The sequence below is a fragment of the Oncorhynchus gorbuscha genome, linkage group LG15, assembly GCF_021184085.1.
Source record: "Oncorhynchus gorbuscha isolate QuinsamMale2020 ecotype Even-year linkage group LG15, OgorEven_v1.0, whole genome shotgun sequence".
Classification (NCBI taxonomy): Eukaryota; Metazoa; Chordata; class Actinopteri; order Salmoniformes; family Salmonidae; genus Oncorhynchus; species Oncorhynchus gorbuscha.
In genome coordinates, this window is record NC_060187.1 from 41221639 (window position 1) to 41239413 (window position 17775).

The following is a 17775-nucleotide window of genomic DNA, read 5'->3' on the forward strand; positions in this document are numbered from 1 at the left end:
TCTCGCCAATGCGCCAGCTGTTTTTCAGGCATTAGTTAATGATGTTCTGAGAGACATGCTGAACATTTTTGTTTTGGTCTATCTTGACGATATCCTGATTTTTCTCCGTCACTCGAGATTCATGTTCAGCACGTTCGACGTGTTCTACAGCGCCTTTTAGAGAATTGTCTCTACGTAAAGTCTGAGAAGTGCTCTTTTCATGTCTCCTCCGTTACTTTTCTCGGTTCCGTTATTTCCGCTGAAGGCATTCAGATGGATTCCGCTAAGGTCAAGCTGTCAGTGATTGGCCCGTTCCAAGGTCACGTGTCGAGTTGCAGCGCTTTTTAGGTTTCGCTAATTTCTATCGGCGTTTCATTCGTAATTTCGGTCAAGTTGCTGCCCCTCTCACAGCTCTTACTTCTGTCAAGACGTGTTTTAAGTGGTCCGGTTCCGCCCAGGGAGCTTTTGATCTTCTAAAAGAACGTTTTACGTCCGCTCCTATCCTCGTTACTCCTGACGTCACTAGACAATTCATTGTCGAGGTTGACGCTTCAGAGGTAGGCGTGGGAGCCATTCTATCCCAGCGCTTCCAGTCTGACGATAAGGTTCATCCTTGCGCTTATTTTCTCATCGCCTGTCGCCATCTGAGCGCAACTATGATGTGGGTAACCGTGAACTGCTCGCCATCCGCTTAGCCCTAGGCGAATGGCGACAGTGGTTGGAGGGGGCGACCGTTCCTTTTGTCGTTTGGACAGACCATAAGAACCTTGAGTACATCCGTTCTGCCAAACGACTTAATGCCCGTCAAGCTCGTTGGGCGTTGTTTTTCGCTCGTTTCGAGTTTGTGATTTCTTACCGTCCGGGTAGCAAGAACACCAAGCCTGATGCCTTATCCCGTCTGTTTAGTTCTTCTGTGGCTTCTACTGATCCCGAGGGGATTCTTCCTTATGGGCGTGTTGTCGGGTTAACAGTCTGGGGAATTGAAAGACAGGTTAAGCAAGCACTCACGCACACTGCGTCGCCGCGCGCTTGTCCTAGTAACCTCCTTTTCGTTCCTGTTTCCACTCGTCTGGCTGTTCTTCAGTGGGCTCACTCTGCCAAGTTAGCTGGTCATCCCGGTGTTCGAGGCACTCTTGCGTCTATTCGCCAGCGCTTTTGGTGGCCGACTCAGGAGCGTGACACGCGCCGTTTCGTGGCTGCTTGTTCGGACTGCGCGCAGACTAAGTCGGGTAACTCTCCTCCTGCCGGTCGTCTCAGACCGCTCCCCATTCCTTCTCGACCATGGTCTCACATTGCCTTAGACTTCATTACCGGTCTGCCTTTGTCTGCGGGGAAGACTGTGATTCTGACGGTTGTCGATAGGTTCTCTAAGGCGGCACATTTCATTCCCTCGCTAAACTTCCTTCCGCTAAGGAGACGGCACAAGTCATTATTGAGAATGTATTCAGAATTCATGGCCTCCCGTTAGACGCCGTTTCAGACAGAGGCCCGCAATTCACGTCACAGTTTTGGAGGGAGTTCTGTCGTTTGATTGGTGCGTCCGTCAGTCTCTCTTCCGGGTTTCATCCCCAGTCTAACGGTCAAGCAGAGGGGCCAATCAGACGATTGGTCGCATACTACGCAGCCTTTCTTTCAGAAACCCTGCGTCTTGGGCAGAACAGCTCCCCTGGGCAGAATACGCTCACAATTCGCTTCCTTCGTCTGCTACCGGGTTATCTCCGTTTCAGAGTAGTCTGGGTTACCAGCCTCCTCTGTTCTCATCCCAGCTTGCCGAGTCCAGCGTTCCCTCCGCTCAAGCGTTTGTCCAACGTTGTGAGCGCACCTGGAGGAGGGTGAGGTCTGCACTTTGCCGTTACAGGGCACAGACGGTGAGAGCCGCCAATAAACGCAGGATTAAGAGTCCAAGGTATTGTTGCGGCCAGAGAGTGTGGCTTTCCACTCGCAACCTTCCTCTTACGACAGCTTCTCGTAAGTTGACTCCGCGGTTCATTGGTCCGTTCCGTGTCTCCCAGGTCGTCAATCCTGTCGCTGTGCGACTGCTTCTTCCGCGACATCTTCGTCGCGTCCATCCTGTCTTCCATGTCTCCTGTGTTAAGCCCTTTCTTCGCACCCCCGTTCGTCTTCCCTCCCCCTCCCGTCCTTGTCGAGAGCGCACCTATTTACAAGGTACATAAGATCATGGACATGCGTTCTCGGGGACGGGGTCACCAATACTTAGTGGATTGGGAGGGTTACGGTCCTGAGGAGAGGAGTTGGGTTCCGTCTCGGGACGTGCTGGACCGTTCACTCATCGATGATTTCCTCCGTTGCCGCCAGGATTCCTCCTCGAGTGCGCCAGGAGGCGCTCGGTGAGTGGGGGGTACTGTCATGTTTGTCATTTATTATCATGTCTTGTCCCTGTGCTCCCCATTCTGTTCGTTTCCCTCTGCTGGTCTTATTGGGTTCTTTCCCTCTTTCTATCCCTCTCTCTCCCCCTCCCCTCTCACTCTCTCGCTCTCTCTTCTCTCTATCGTTCCGTTCCTGCTCCCAGCTGTTCCTATTCCCCTAATCATCATTTAGTCTTCCCACACCTGTTCCCGATCCTTTCCCCTGATTAGAGTCCCTATTTATTCCTTTGTGTTCCGTTCCTGTCCCGTCGGTTCCTTGTTTAGTATTCACCATAGCAAAACTATTGATTATTATATTATGGCCCTGGTTTTGGGCCCTGGGTCTATAAGAGCTCTTTGTCACTTTCCACAAGCCAGATTGTGATAAAAAACTTGCACTCATTCTTATGTTTAATAAATGTATTGTATAGTGTGTGTGTGGCAGGCTTACAATGATGGCAAAAAACAACATTTGAGAGTGTGCTGACCCTGGTGCTAGAGGGGGTACGCAGCTGGAGGTTGAATGTTTGAAGAGGTACGGGACTATCAATTCAGCTCCCCTGATTGAGATGTTAGCTCCCCTAAATGCAACAAGTCTAACTTTAAGGGGTCTCTAAATAATGCTAATTCAACCATTCTCCTCACTGTTTAAAATGCAGTGTTAAATATGTTTTACAGTGGTAAATATGAAAATAAAATTTTCCAATGAAACGAACACCCCCACCTCTCTGTCATGGTTGAACCCATTTATGTGGTAGTGCTGTCCACCCAGTAGTGTTGAATTATGGCCTCGATGAGCTCCTTTATGCATAGATTTTCCTTGGCACTTCCTAATTTTTGCCACTTGTTTGTCATGCGTCCTTGATAAAAACAGCCTTTTATTCCAATGCATTAGATTTATCCGTTGATTTATCATGGTTTGCTTTTGTCAGTCAGTTGTTTGTGCAGATACGGGAGTTCTCTGTGCCAAAAGTAGTAGACTATTTATTTAGCTTTATTATTTTCTATCAATAGTTGATCCATTGTTATGTAGGCGTAGTTACACAAGGTCCATGATTCTACGGGGTTTAAGTTCAATGTTCTATTTCGATTGTTAAATGCTTACTAATTAAGTGATAATGCCCGAGAAGCCGGTGTTTGGAGGATATATTGACACAGATGTTGTTATATACAGTATCCTCCAAACACCGGCTTCGAGGGCATTATCACTTTTATACAATGGGTTACCAACATATTCAAATAATGATTGACATATTTTCATGAAAAAATATATTTTGGTGAATTTATTCATACTATTTCATCCTTCCACAATATATATTCCCGACACAAATTTAGGGTTGCAACCCAAGCCGGCTGGTCGTTCATTCTATTGGTTTGGTTGCCAGAGACTCGACCCCAGTCGTTCAGTCTTTTTGTTCTTTACCTATGGACCCAGTCGTTCGTTTGAAATGTTCTATTGCCAGACTGTCTGGCAACGTTCTTATCCCTTGCTTGCTAGCTAGTCAACTATGGCTAACGCAAAGTCACGTCAAACAATACAGCCAGAACAGTAGCTGCATTTGTTTAAGCTGTTTTTTAGTGACATTTATTTGGAGCTAATGATGCTCGATTTAACCTGGCATAGAACATGTGCTTTCTCGTCAGGACACTGTTGTTTAGAGGAGCTAGCCAACCACAGAGCTAACACAATCACTTCAAACTGAAGCTGGAAAGACTGCAAACTAGCTGCCCTTCGTTTATTTCTGTTTTCTTTTTCAATTGGCAAACATGCCTACTTTTGAAATGACTTGTTCGACAATCAGATGAAAATATCATGACCGGTTGGGTTCATACCACATTAAGAGGTCATACGTTTTTACCGTTTAAATTACATCTTTATTATTAAGCCTATTATTTTTTTACAGAGACCCCAGAATGTCTCCGTGTAATTCGCACTCTGTTCAATATTGTATATAATCGTTGGAAATAGTCCTACATCTCTTTGACAACCATAACCATATGACCTCATACTTTGCAACATGCCATCAATACAGAGACAGTTGTCATTCACAGGTCTCATCAACATTTGCCTACTTGTGTAAGAGACACATACTGTAACACTAATAAAGTTTGACATGAATGGCTAGTGCTGTTCTGCCCCTGACTGGTGAATTGCTGGCATAGCTCATAACATTATTATTCCTGCTGTGCTTTACACACAGTGGTCTCATTGTTCCTAATCTGACACCTGTGGCTCTTTAAACCGTATCTGACTCATGCTAGTAGCACAACATCCACATTAGAGCCTATCATCACCAAGCCCAGTACACTAACATACCAAAACAAGTTGTGTAACACACAATGGCAATACACGAAGATAACAAATAGCTTTGGACCCCAAATTCTCTTAGTTGGAAATACATGGAATAATCCCATAGATTGTGAAAACAAACTGTGGGGTTATTGAGTAATTCTTGGAATATGGAGCGTCAAAACAAGAGTAAGGAAACATGACAGGAAAGGTATTTTTTCCTATTACTCACTATTGTAATCACAGGATCATTTCTGTACAAAAATACATGAGATACATAACACATTTTGTCAACATTAATTCAAGTTGGTCAACTTTAATTCATTCATTTATAAATATTTTTAATCGATTAATAACATATATCTTAAAAGTATTAGGGAAAAACAAGAAAACTATCTGTCATCCCCATTCAGCAAGTTACAGTCAATCGGGTAATGTGAGGAATGAGGAAATACACTGTGTTTCAGCAATTCGGTCCTCAATTTCCTGTAACTTGCTGAATGGGGATGACAGATTTTTAAGGGGTGATGGGTCTAAGTAAGTTCTGGACAGATATATGTTGGGTGTGTTGGTGGGGTGAGTGTTGCCTGACAGTGAAAGGGTAATGAACTTGCTGGTGAACTTCTCCCCTCCTTTTAGGTCATGGAAATACTCCCTTATTGTGTTGGTGGACGAGAGATGACCCCACAAAGATAACCTTTAAAACTGTACTGTTCACTGGCCCAATTGACCCAAACCTGATGTCCCCAGAATGCCTCTCTAAGATGTTGTAATTTTCCATAAAAAATCATATGGAAAGCTCACAAAACAAAACAAACAACATGAGATGAATTTGGCAGTGAGCATAGAATAGTTCAGAATAATTACATTATGTCCTAATAGGAGAAAGCTCCACTTCCTGGTAAATTAGTTACACAACACACACTGTACATCACATGCATGATAAATAAGCTAAGATATATTTTCGGTTCACGTAGTAAGAAGTTCCTGAAACCTTCAGAACCACGCATGTTTTTCTTAGAAAGAACTCTAAAAAGAAGCCTGGGAAACCCATGGAAAAAAAACATTCCAGAACAATTTGTCACCTTCAAAACATTGGGGAACAGCTGTTGTTAAGTTGGCTTCCAAACTAAACCACTGGCTCTTGCAAATCTCTACAGCACAACTTTAAAGTTTCTCTTTATCAAAGCAAACTGCCTCAAAATCCCACATATTGAGACGCTTCCCTTCAGAAGCGATTCAGTTTCCCTTACAAAAGCAAAGAGCATGGCAGCACCATAGCGATGCATCTGTTTATCTAATACTGCTGTTCCTGCTTTACAGGGAAACTCTGTTATGTTCCTAGGAAAGCAACATTAAATTCGAAGCCAACTGGACCGCTACAAGAGTTGCTTCAGGGACATGCAGCAGGAGGGATGTGTGTGTTGAATCTGGCAACAGTACAATAAGACAACTTCTGCTATGCCCCCCCCCCCCCTCCTTGTGTTCCACCTGTCACATAACAACAGCGACAAATACCAGCATTGGAGCCAAACTTTGTTTCCATCTCATTCCGAGCAACCAGGGGTACCAGGGGCCTCTGATAGGTTGACGTTTGACAACAATAGTCAACCATAAAGGCTAGACACACTTGACATGTGCACATTCCTGAAGGAAAGCATGTGACCGTAGCAGGTGACATTATTCTTAGTCCTTCACACACAATGGCACACTGCTTAGATAATGGAAACACAGGTTTGGTCCAACAAATCTGATCCGACAATTCTCTGCGGCTGACCAATCACAACTCACGCAAACTCCAGATCCCTACTGACTGATACAGTGTGTCCGGTGTGGCTTAGTTTGAAGAGTATGCTTACAATGCCACTTACAATGCCAGGGTTCCGGGTCTGATTCCCACAGGGGACCGGTATGAAAATATATTCATTCACCACTGTAAGCTTCTCTGGATAAATTAAATGACAAAAAAACTATATTTTTTGTATATGTAATTGTTGGGAAGATCAATGATCTTAAGTGAGGAAGAGGGTAAACTAGACCTATTCCTCCCTCAGTAGTAATACTAATGGATCAGTGGAGGCTCCTCAGAGGAGGAAGGGGAGGACCATCCTCCTCAGTGAATTTCAGAAAATAAAAATAATTCTTAGATAAAACTACACTAAATATATTCACGTCACCAAATAATTGATTATAACACATTGTTTTGCAAAGAAGGTCTACAGTAGCCTCAACAGCACTCTGTAGGGCAGCACCATGGTGTAGCCGGAGGACAACTAGCTTCCGTCCTCCTCTGGGTACATTGACTTCAATACAAAACTTACTGTAGGAGGCTCGTGTTTCTCACCCACTTCCATAAACTTACACAGTAATTAGGACAACTTCTGGAGGATGTCCTCCAACCTATCAGAGCTCTTGCAGCATGAACTGACATTTTGTCCACCCAATCAAAGGATCCGAATGAATCTAGTACTGAAAGCATACACTACAGCTAGCTAGCACTGCAGTGCATAACATGTGGTGAGTAGTTGACTCAAAGAGAGAGAAAGACAATAGTTCTTAAATGGAAGCAAACGAAACGGAGATAAACATACCTGAATTTGTTCAGTAGAAACTCTAGTTTGCAGCTATTGGACTAATGATTACACCCTATATCAGTTAGATGCAGGCAGGATTGGACAAGGCGGTATTGAATGTGTCAATGTCTGTCACCCTGATTACTCAAATTCCTCTCAACCTGTGCACCTACGTTGTAAACTTTCCTTCATAGGCTAAGTTATCGCAACCTCATGATGGGTATGGTGAAAATGGGAGTATCATGTAGCAGCCTAAACCTATCCATGTTACATTGAGCTGGATGAATGGAATATGAATGACAGTCATCCAAATTGCTGTAATATTAATAAGGCCATGCTCATAAAACAAAAAAGTGTCCTCACTTATCTTAAACGGCACCGGCCGGCACTGCAATAAAAGTCCCAGTGCAAAGAGTCAAGCAACAACAAACTTAAAGCATGCATTTATTATTCACGTGCACCCACAGAGATCACAGGATGGGTACATTGCTCAATGTACCTAAACAAATGATCAAACTAGATTTACATTTGACATTTTATTCATTTAACAGACCCGCTATTCCAGAATGACTGGCAATTAGTGCATTTATCATCAGATAGCTAGGTGGTACAACAACACATCACTATAGTATCATGTACATTTTCCCTCAACAAAGTATTTATCAGCAAAGTCAGTGCTGGTAGAACAAGACAAATGCTAAAAATCCAGTTCATATTTGCATTGCAAATATTTGAAAGCAAGGTTGGATCAGGTTAAATACAGCTTTTCTTAGAAAACTGGGGAGAAATGTTATTGATAAAATCTTGCACAATTGCTAGACCACAATCTCTCTCTAGGTCTAGGGGGAAGGGTCTATGGATGTATAGAGTGGTGAATGGTGGCTAGGGGAAGGGGCTTGGGAAAGGGGGTAGAGGGGTGGTTGGTTAGGATTTGGACTATGATTTATACTGGCCCATCTGGCCACCTCCACTCAGGGCAGTCTTCTAGAACTAAAGCCAATAACGTTGATGACATTACAGGTTCGTACGCAGCTGCTCATAACATTATGTTCCACTCTAGTTGTACTCCTAAACTCCACAAGGCCCACTTAACACATTCTGTACCTGCTGTGAGAAACAGTCCCCTCAAGCAGACTTTAGGTGGGCTGAGGTGCCCCTGGCATGCAAACATCATAAAACCCTCTGAACTGTGATATGTTGTGATATGTTGTACAAGAAGAAAAACATGATCATATGTCCAATAATTATTGTGTCATGTTATCATGTCATCAATGTATCAATTTCAAGGTCTTGTAGCAGTAGGCCACTGAGTTACTTTGCATTCTGGCTCCAACTGCTATTATTCTAATAGCCTATATATATGAATTGAACAAATAATGCAAATGTTAAGTTAACATAATGTAATGTAGGCATGCTAAAAAACCTTTATGCTTAAATCACCCTCACTCATGCATTCAAGAGCAAGGCCATTTGTAGTGATAGGCCACAAGAAAATCAATCTAACCAGATCAGAATCAACATTTGGCAGCCTGGTCTCATAGACTAGCTGTAACATAGTAAACTTAGATCCGGGATGTTACGTTTGGTATGGTCACATAAGACAGAAGGTTACTTAAAGCAAATGTGAAAGTAAGGTGGTTAGTTGGGGTCGATGGGTAGGCGTATAAAGCAAATATTTAATTGTAATTCATAACATGTCATACAAAATGGATGATGGACATCCACAAAATAATACATGCCATACGAAACATAACATATAAATGGAAGGAGACAGATGTAAGTTTTCTATGTTACGTATACCCCTGACTCCAGGTTGAATTTGAGGGCAGATTCAATCAAATCCGCTTCAGCTGAAATCCACATAGTTTTCATGGAGTCAGAGGTGGAACTGTGTTGTCAAATTCCAGGGGCACAACTTTGGTTTTAGAAGTGGGGGGACATAACTTTTTTCTAACATATTTGTTCGGATAAACACTCCAAACAGCCTACCAACCACTCAGAATCGCCCGCATGATCCTAAAGCACACCGGTGCATCGTTTTGTGTCACATCCCAATGATAAAACTGGGGGGAGGGACAAAAATGCAATTTCACAATGTGGGAGGGACTGGTCCCCCATCCCCAGTGAAAGTTGCACCCCTGTCTAATTCACAAGCAGCTCCCTGAATCAATGTACACAGCAACAAAATCATAAAACCCACCTATTTCTAAAATTTATCTTCTTAAAATGTGATTTTATACCTAACCTTAGCCACACTGCTAACCTTGTGCCTAACCATAACCTTAAATTAAGGCCAAAAAGCAAATTGTTGTTTGTTTTCATGAATTCTTACTATTAGCCAATTTAGACTTTGTGGCTATGGTAACTAGTGGAAACCCGAAATCGCATTAAGAGAAATCTCATTCAGCCTTGTTCACAAATTCAGTAATCTACAGCTTGATTAGGTTGATATAAATCCTAATTATTTCGTTTAATGATTTTCAATTTGAGGATCATTATTCCTATATAGCCGACAACAATTTCTAATTCTGAACTTCTAATGCGAGTGGGATGGGTGTGGCTTCAAGACAATGATCACAGGAGCAGCTGCTCACCGATTTGACAGCTCCAATGCAGTTCCACCTCCGACCGACAAAACATCAGCTTTGCAGGTATCGGTTACGCTCTTGATCTGATTGAATCCAGGCCTGAGTGTTCTATCTCCCAACTGTAAACAAATAACACTAATAACTTGAATACAACTATTATTATTAAAACGTCATTGCCAGTTATCAACGTGATTTTGTATTATAATTTACTATACCCCCCCTTCCTCCTGGGGAGAGGGAAAAGCAACCAATGGGTTTGCAACAGAGGGAGAGGTACTATTTAAGAACTGGGCAGTTCAAGGTTCAGATATCAACACTACGCGCCAGAGATCGCACGGGAAATATTCTAACCGGTGGAAAATTGTCACGGTTTTATGTTACATTTTTTCCCCCCTGTGCTGAGATTGCAGACTTTAACATACATTTCCCAAAAAATACGAATTATTAGGCTGCAAAGAAATGAAAGGGTTGCAAGTGCATTGTCTTTACTTTCTTGTGTTAAATGCAGTATTTTATGTGGCGTCTTTGGAAGAGGGTGACTCCATTTCTACGCTTGGTGAGTAGCCAATATTGAGGAAAAATATGTTTCAACCTTGTTTTGCAGTCCTGATAAAAGATAATTTAATTTGTGCTGCTTAAGTGAAATATTATTTGAAGAATTTAATCTCTTATAATTAATTCATGTTATTGACAGCCTACATATACTGTCACTTATCTAATAAGGCTACTATATACATTATCAGGAGGTGCTATAATATCCTACTAATGAGTTTTATGACTTAGAATAAATAGTTTATAGGACATGATGACAAGTAGAAGGCTGAACACCCATTCATACACTGAGTAATGTTACCATAGGGATTGAAAAAACGTTGTTCTAGTGTTGATACATAAGAATATACAGAATTAATAGGCTACATAATCTCAAATATACAGTACCAGTCAAAGTTTGGACACACCTACTTATTCAAGGGTTTTTCTTTATTTGTTTTACATTGTAGACCTCAACTATGAAATAACACATGGAATCATGTGTTAAACAAATCAATATATAGTTTAGATTCTTCAAAGTAGCAACCCTTTGCATTGATGACAGCTTTGCACACTCTTGGCATTCTCTCAACCAGCTTCACCTGGAATGATTTTCCAACAGTCTTGAAGGAGTTCCCACATATGCTGAGCAGTTTTTGGCTACTTTTCCTTCACTCTGTAGTCATACTCATCCCAAACCACCTCAATGAATGTATGCACACATGACTGTAAGTCGCTTTGGATAAAAGCGTCTGCTAAATGGCATATATTATTATTATATATTATTAATTGGGTTGAGGTTGGGTGAGGTGATTGTGGAGGCCAGGTCATCTGCTGCAGCATTCCGTCAATCTCCTTCTTGGTCAAATAGCCCTTACACAGCCTGGAGATGTGTTGGGTCATTGTCCTGTTGAAAAACAAATGATAGTCCCACTAAGCACAAACTAGATGGGATGGTGTATTGCTGCAGAATGCTGTGGTAGCCATGCTGGTTAAGTGTGCCTTGAATTCTAAATAAATCACTGACAATGTCACCAGCAAAGCACCATCACACCTCCATGCTTCACTGTGGGAACCACATATCAGAGTTCATCTGTTCAACTACTCTGCGTCTCACGAAGAGATGGCGGTTGGAACCAAAAATCAAACATTTGGACTAATTAGACAAAAGGACAGTTTTCCACTGGTCTAATATCCATTGCTCATGTTTCTTGGCTCAAGCAAGTATCTTCTTATTATTGGTGTCTGTGAGTAGTTGTTTTGTTGCAGTAATTCAACCACGAAGGCCTGATTCACGTAGTCTCCTCTGAACAGTTGATAATGAGATGTGTCTGTTACTTGAACTCTGAAGCATTTATTTGGCCTGCAATTTCTGAGGCTGGTAACTCTAATGTGCTTATCCTCTGCAGCAGAGGCAACTCTGGGTCTTCCTTTCCTGTGGCGGTCCTCATAAGAGCCAGTTTCATCATAGCGCTTGATGGTTTTTGCGACTACACTTGAGGAAACTTTGAAAGTTCTTAATTTTCTGCATTGACTGACCTTCATGTCTTAAAGTAATGATGGACTGTTTCTCTTTGCTTATTTGCGCTGTTCTTGCTGTAATATGGACTTGGTCTTTTACCAAATAGAGCTGTCTTGTCACAACACAACTGATTGGCTCAAACGCGTTAAGAGTGAAATAAATTCCAAAACATGAACTTTTAACAAGGCACACCTGTTAATTGAAATGCATTCCAGGTGACTACCTCATGAAGCTGGTTGAGAGAATGTCAAGAGCGTGCAAAGCTGTCATCAAGGCAAAGTGTGGCTACTTTGAATAACCTCAAATCTAAATGATAGTTCACATTTTTTGGGGGTAACTGCATCATTTCATATTATCATCATTGTCTTCCACTATTATTCTACAATGTAGAGAATAGTTTTTTTTTAAAGAACCTTGAATGAGTAGCTGTCCAAATGTTTGACTGGTACTGTACATTTTTTCCCCTTAAAAATAAAAAATTATAGGTTGTCTTCGGCGATGCTGAAGTAGGACGTAGATATAGTCAGTTGATGCATATGAACACTTAGTATATTGTTTATTTTCATTATTAGAAATATAATGTATTTATTGTGTCTGGAATATGTGGTAGAGCATGGCGCTTGTAACGCCAGGGTAGTGGGTTCGATTCCCGGGACCACCCATACGTAGAATGTATGCACACATGACTGTAAGTCGCTTTGGATAAAAGCGTCTGCTAAATGGCTATTATTATTATTATTATTATATGCAATCTCCACAATCAGTGCAGTAGCCTTGGCTGAGGAGTCAGCTGACCCACTGGGAACACAGCTACTTTGAAACCCTCTGGGAATTTTCAGAGCTAGAGGGACAAAGCTGTGGTTTCTATAGGGTCTGTCTGACCGATTGAACCCTAGTAGCCAGGGCCTGATTAATACAGGGGCTGAAACCCCTGGGCCCATGCCCGGAAATGTATATGATTTGTTAATCTGGCCTTGCTAGTAGCCCCCCAGGCACTGAGGGGTCTGTGCAGTCAGAAGTTCCCACCAATGTGGTTAAAGATTAGAAACAGCATAGATGGCTCTAAAGCTTCCATTCTCTCTACTGCAATGGTATCTTCAAACATTTAGTAATAACTTTTCCAAATTGTCTTAAGCAGATGTTTTGTGTTTACATTACATTATTCTCAGATAATTTCATGGACAACTTCAAGGACTTGATCCGAAACAACGATGCCACCCCTCATGCCTACGCCAAATTCTCCCTCCGGAAGCCTTTGATGCCGGAAGATGACATCTGCTACATCATCCCCGGCAACCCGGAATCTCTCAAAGAATGCACTTTCAACAGCACATCCAAAACCTTCCTGGTGATCCACGGCTGGACAGTAAGCCCCTCCAATCTGTAGCAGCATGTCTGTGACATTAAATCCTTAACTATTGCTCACGGACTTGGATTACCCCGTCAATAACACCGTTCGTTCTTTCCATCTGCCTCAACAGGTGAGCGGCTTGTTTGAGAGCTGGGTGGCCAAGCTGGTTTCGGCGCTGTACAAAAGAGAGCAGGAAGCCAATGTGATCGTGGTGGACTGGCTGTACATAGCCCAGAACCACTATCCAGTAGCTGCCCAGAACACCAAGATGGTGGGACAAGAGATTGCTCGCTTCATTGACTGGCTGGAGGTTTGTACGATGACTCAACATCTAAGACACTGCACTGTTTCTCAGCTAAATCGTGAATAACATATTCTAAACAAAAGGTGTAAAGAGTTACTGTACATTGTTTCCATGGCAATGAACTTGACACTTTACTGCAATGTGTTTCCAAGGAGGCAACAAACATCCCTCTTGAAAACCTCCATCTCATTGGCTACAGTCTGGGTGCTCATGTTGCAGGATTTGCTGGGAGCCACGCCTCCAATAAAGTGGGCAGAATAACTGGTAAATATGTCTTCTAGAGACACATAGACAGGATGAATGCACTGTTGCTAATCATTGATTGGCTCTGGCCTGTACCAACTTTAATGAATTGTTTTTTTGGATTGTTCCACTCCTTACTGATTGCTCCCTTCTCTTTACAGGTCTTGACCCAGCTGGTCCAGACTTCGAGGGGGAGCACGCTCACCGCCGCCTGTCCCCAGATGATGCCCACTTTGTGGATGTTCTCCACACGTTCACGCGGGGCTCTCTGGGCTTAAGCATCGGCATCCAGCAGCCTGTAGGCCATGTGGACATCTACCCCAATGGAGGCAGCTTCCAGCCAGGCTGCAATCTGCAAAGCCCTCTGGAAATAATATCCAAACTTGGCCTCTTTGGTGAGAATCACATCTTGATATTTTAGTGTCATTCTATACAATTGGTCAAATATTCGACATATAACATTCACAATCACTTTCCACACAATCTGGTTACTGCGTTATCATTGGCTAAATCAGACATGTAATTGTCAGCTTGTAACTTATTGGAAGATGGTAAGGCTTGTGAACAAGGAACAATAGGGTGGCGAAGTCAGTACAACCTGACGTACATCATGACATTAGCTGCACAGTTACTGCAACTGGTCACTAATCTGTCTTTACGACTAACATTGTCGCCATCATCCTGACAAAGGCCTATTCATGCCTGTTAAAAACAGAGGACCGCAAACATCACGACTAGCGAAAATCCCTTCAGAAGGTCACCAACAACATCACTCCTATTGTAGCTCCCCAAAATGAAAGTTAATATAACTCTATCTACAATGGTAATGTTAGGGAATGGCACTTTCTCAGGATTAGTGATATACTACTAGATGCATCTACTTGTTATCATTTGATTGCCTGTCCTCTAATTGAGAATCTCAACTCAGGTTTTTCATGTGGACCAGTGATTCAACTATCCCCTTTATGTTCCTAGCTATCAATGATGTTCCCAGGTGTTCCCACGAGCGCTCCATCCACCTGTTCATCGACTCCCTGGTCAACGAGCAGGAGGCCAGCATGGCGTACCGCTGCGGGAGCAACGATATGTTCGACCGCGGAATGTGCCTCCGCTGCCGCAAGAACCACTGTAACACCGTGGGCTACGATATCAGCAAGGTTCGCAAGACCCGTAGCGTCAAACTGTACACCAAGACCAGGGCCTCCATGCCGTTCAGAGTCTATCACTACCAGGTGAAGATCCACTTCTTCAGCAAGGTGAACAGGTCTGAGATGGAGCCTTCACTGACAGTCTCCCTGATTGGAACCAAAGGAGAGGTTGAAGACCTCAAACTGACACTGTGAGTACCTGGTCCAACAAGCGGTTAAACCATACAACAAAGCACATGCTAGTATATCAACATGATAAGACACCTGACACCATTTCTCACGTTTACGATAACATTAATCTTTATGGTCTATAGTTAAAAGTTCTAGTGCTACTGTGGTCTGTGCTTAGACATGACACCTTCACTCAAAGGTCAATTATTTGTTCTTGTGAAGTGGGTTGACAATAATCAGTTGAGCCTCTATGCTCTTTCTCATTGGCAGAAAGGAGAAGATGACATCCAATAAGACCCATTCCTTCCTGCTGGTAGCAGAGAAAGACATTGGTGACCTCCTGATGGTGAAGTTCAAGTGGGAGGAGTCTACTAGCTGGTCTCCCTCGTTCATGCTCAACATGGTGTCTTCCTGGTGGTCAGGTGACTCTGCGGAGTCTGAAGTGGAGGTCCACAAAATACGCATCAGAGTCGGAGAGACGCAAAAAAAGTTAGTTTTAAGAGGCCTAATTTCATGAAATGGAGACAATTTTCATCCATACAAACATCATTTACATTTAACATTTAAGTCATTTAGCAGACGCTCTTATCCAGAGCGACTTACAAATTGGTGCATTCACCTTATGACATCCAGTGGAACAGCCACTTTACAATAGTGCATCTACATATTTTAAGGGGGGGGGTGAGAAGGATTACTTTATCCTATCCTAGGTATTCCTTAAAGAGGTGGGGTTTCAGGTGTCTCCGGAAGGTGGTGATTGACTCCGCTGTCCTGGAGTCAGAAATATAATCGTTTTGAAAGGGTGCAAAACATTTTTTTTTTTTTTTAATGTGCTATTCTTGTTTGACCCTTTTCCAGGATGGTATTCTGCATTAAAGATCCTCATGCTCTGAGCTTACAACAGGAAGTTACGTTTGTAAAATGCAAGGACGAATGGAGGACAACTTCAAAAAGGTATTTTCTTTTGATCTAATAATTTTTTTTTCCTGAATTATTGCCAGTCAGGGGTCCATTGATTAGACAAATACTAACCCTGTTTGTTTTACAGAGTGAACCTGGGGAAGCACTGAATGTACGGAGCAACAGACGACTGTCCTCCTTCCGCAGAAATTATTTATACAGCTGTAATTTATTGTCTTTCAAACTATACAAAGACATTATCACATTGTGTCCAGAACTAAACTGTGTGTTATTTAAAAATGTATGTGAAGTATTTTTTTGTAAGCACTGCTTTTGTGGTGCATCAACTACGGTGTGGTGCTGAAAGATAGTAAATGCCATAATCTTTGCTGATTTTCTGGCAACCCCAAAGAGATGGCTCTTTTACAAAGTCTTTGGTGCCTCTGATTGAGAGAGATCCATTGACCAGCTGAGTAGAGGCCTCGAGGTACCTGCAGTTCAAACCCCATGTGTTTCCTTTAATTTATGCTTAAAGCATTCACCATTGTCGTCCTCAATACTATGTGATTGTAGGATCGGACTAAGTGTGCCTTAAAATAACATGTCTTAACCTACTGTATGTATTTTTTTACTTCTAGTGAGTTGTTCCTTTTCTCTGGTCTTTAAAAACTGTAATATTCATGAAATGCACATTATTCTGAGAACTTTGAATTTAGTCAAGCACTTGAGCAATAATGCAATGGCTGCTATTTTTATACAGTATATTCATTTGAAACCAGCAATAGTGAGTCCTTTGCAGCAAAATACAGTACATATCAGTGAGAACAATCATTTTTGTAGTTATTACAATGTTATACAATTATAGCTTTTTTTCCATTTTTTTTTCAATGATTCATATGGAAATATTACCTCTAGCACTAACATATCCATGGTTGCTGCTAAACTATGACACAAATAATACTCATTTAGCTGTGTATGCCATATAGTTGTGACCAGGTAACTAAACTCAAAGAAGTCGATGAGTGGTTATTGTGAAGTGCGCTGACATCGGCAATAGAAACATGGTAGACTGCACAGTGGACTCTGCATCATAGTTCCAAGTTACAGTTAAGAATTGGCTAGTAATAATATCTCATTGTCAGACTATTTTTTTTAACACCACTGGGTAGGCTATTTATAACTAATATTATACATTTAGAGACTGGTCTTGTAATCATTGTGACTTGTTTAATTTCTGCCTGTTCCATTGAGCCTGTCAAAGTGGTGGTGGTATAAAGCTTTTGCACTGAAACCCAGAGGAAAGGGTTACTAAACCAGTTGCTCACTAAGTGCACCATGTGTAAATATCATGTTAGCATGTGATTCTATGGTAAAATATGACTAGATATATTTTTTACCGTCTTAACTTTTTAAATTATATCTGTATCCTGTAAATATGTGACCGTATACATACTTTAATAAATTGGAACTGCTATATTGAAGTTGGCGTGTGTTTTCATGGAAACAAGGTTGTACAATTGTCCAGGATCGTGCTTAGATATACTATAAAATCTAAACACATCCAAGAAGAGACCAACTCAGCACTGTATCTACATTCCATTTTAGAACCGAGTGCCTTCAAAGTATTCACACCACTTCACTTTTTAACCATTTTGTTGTGCTACAGCCTGAATTTAAATGGATTCCATTTAGATTTGTGTGAGGCCAATGGTGACTTTAAAACAGAGTTTTTAATGGCGGTGATAGGAGAAAAATGATGATGGATCAACAACCTACTCCATAATACTAACCTAAATGACTGAGTGAATA

At 41.9% G+C, this 17775-nt stretch overlaps 1 protein-coding gene across 1 annotated transcript; it reads left to right on the forward strand.

The window, feature by feature from the left end:
• The first annotated feature begins 10096 nt into the window (after positions 1-10096).
• Positions 10097-17440, forward strand: LOC123997141 (lipoprotein lipase-like). Its single transcript, XM_046301226.1, has 9 exons — positions 10097-10352; positions 13019-13215; positions 13331-13510; positions 13657-13768; positions 13909-14142; positions 14723-15086; positions 15337-15555; positions 15925-16020; positions 16115-17440. Exons 1-9 carry the CDS (start codon positions 10256-10258, stop codon positions 16134-16136), a joined length of 1521 nt encoding a protein of 506 aa, XP_046157182.1. The 5' UTR covers positions 10097-10255; the 3' UTR covers positions 16137-17440.
• Positions 17441-17775: the final 335 nt, after the last annotated feature.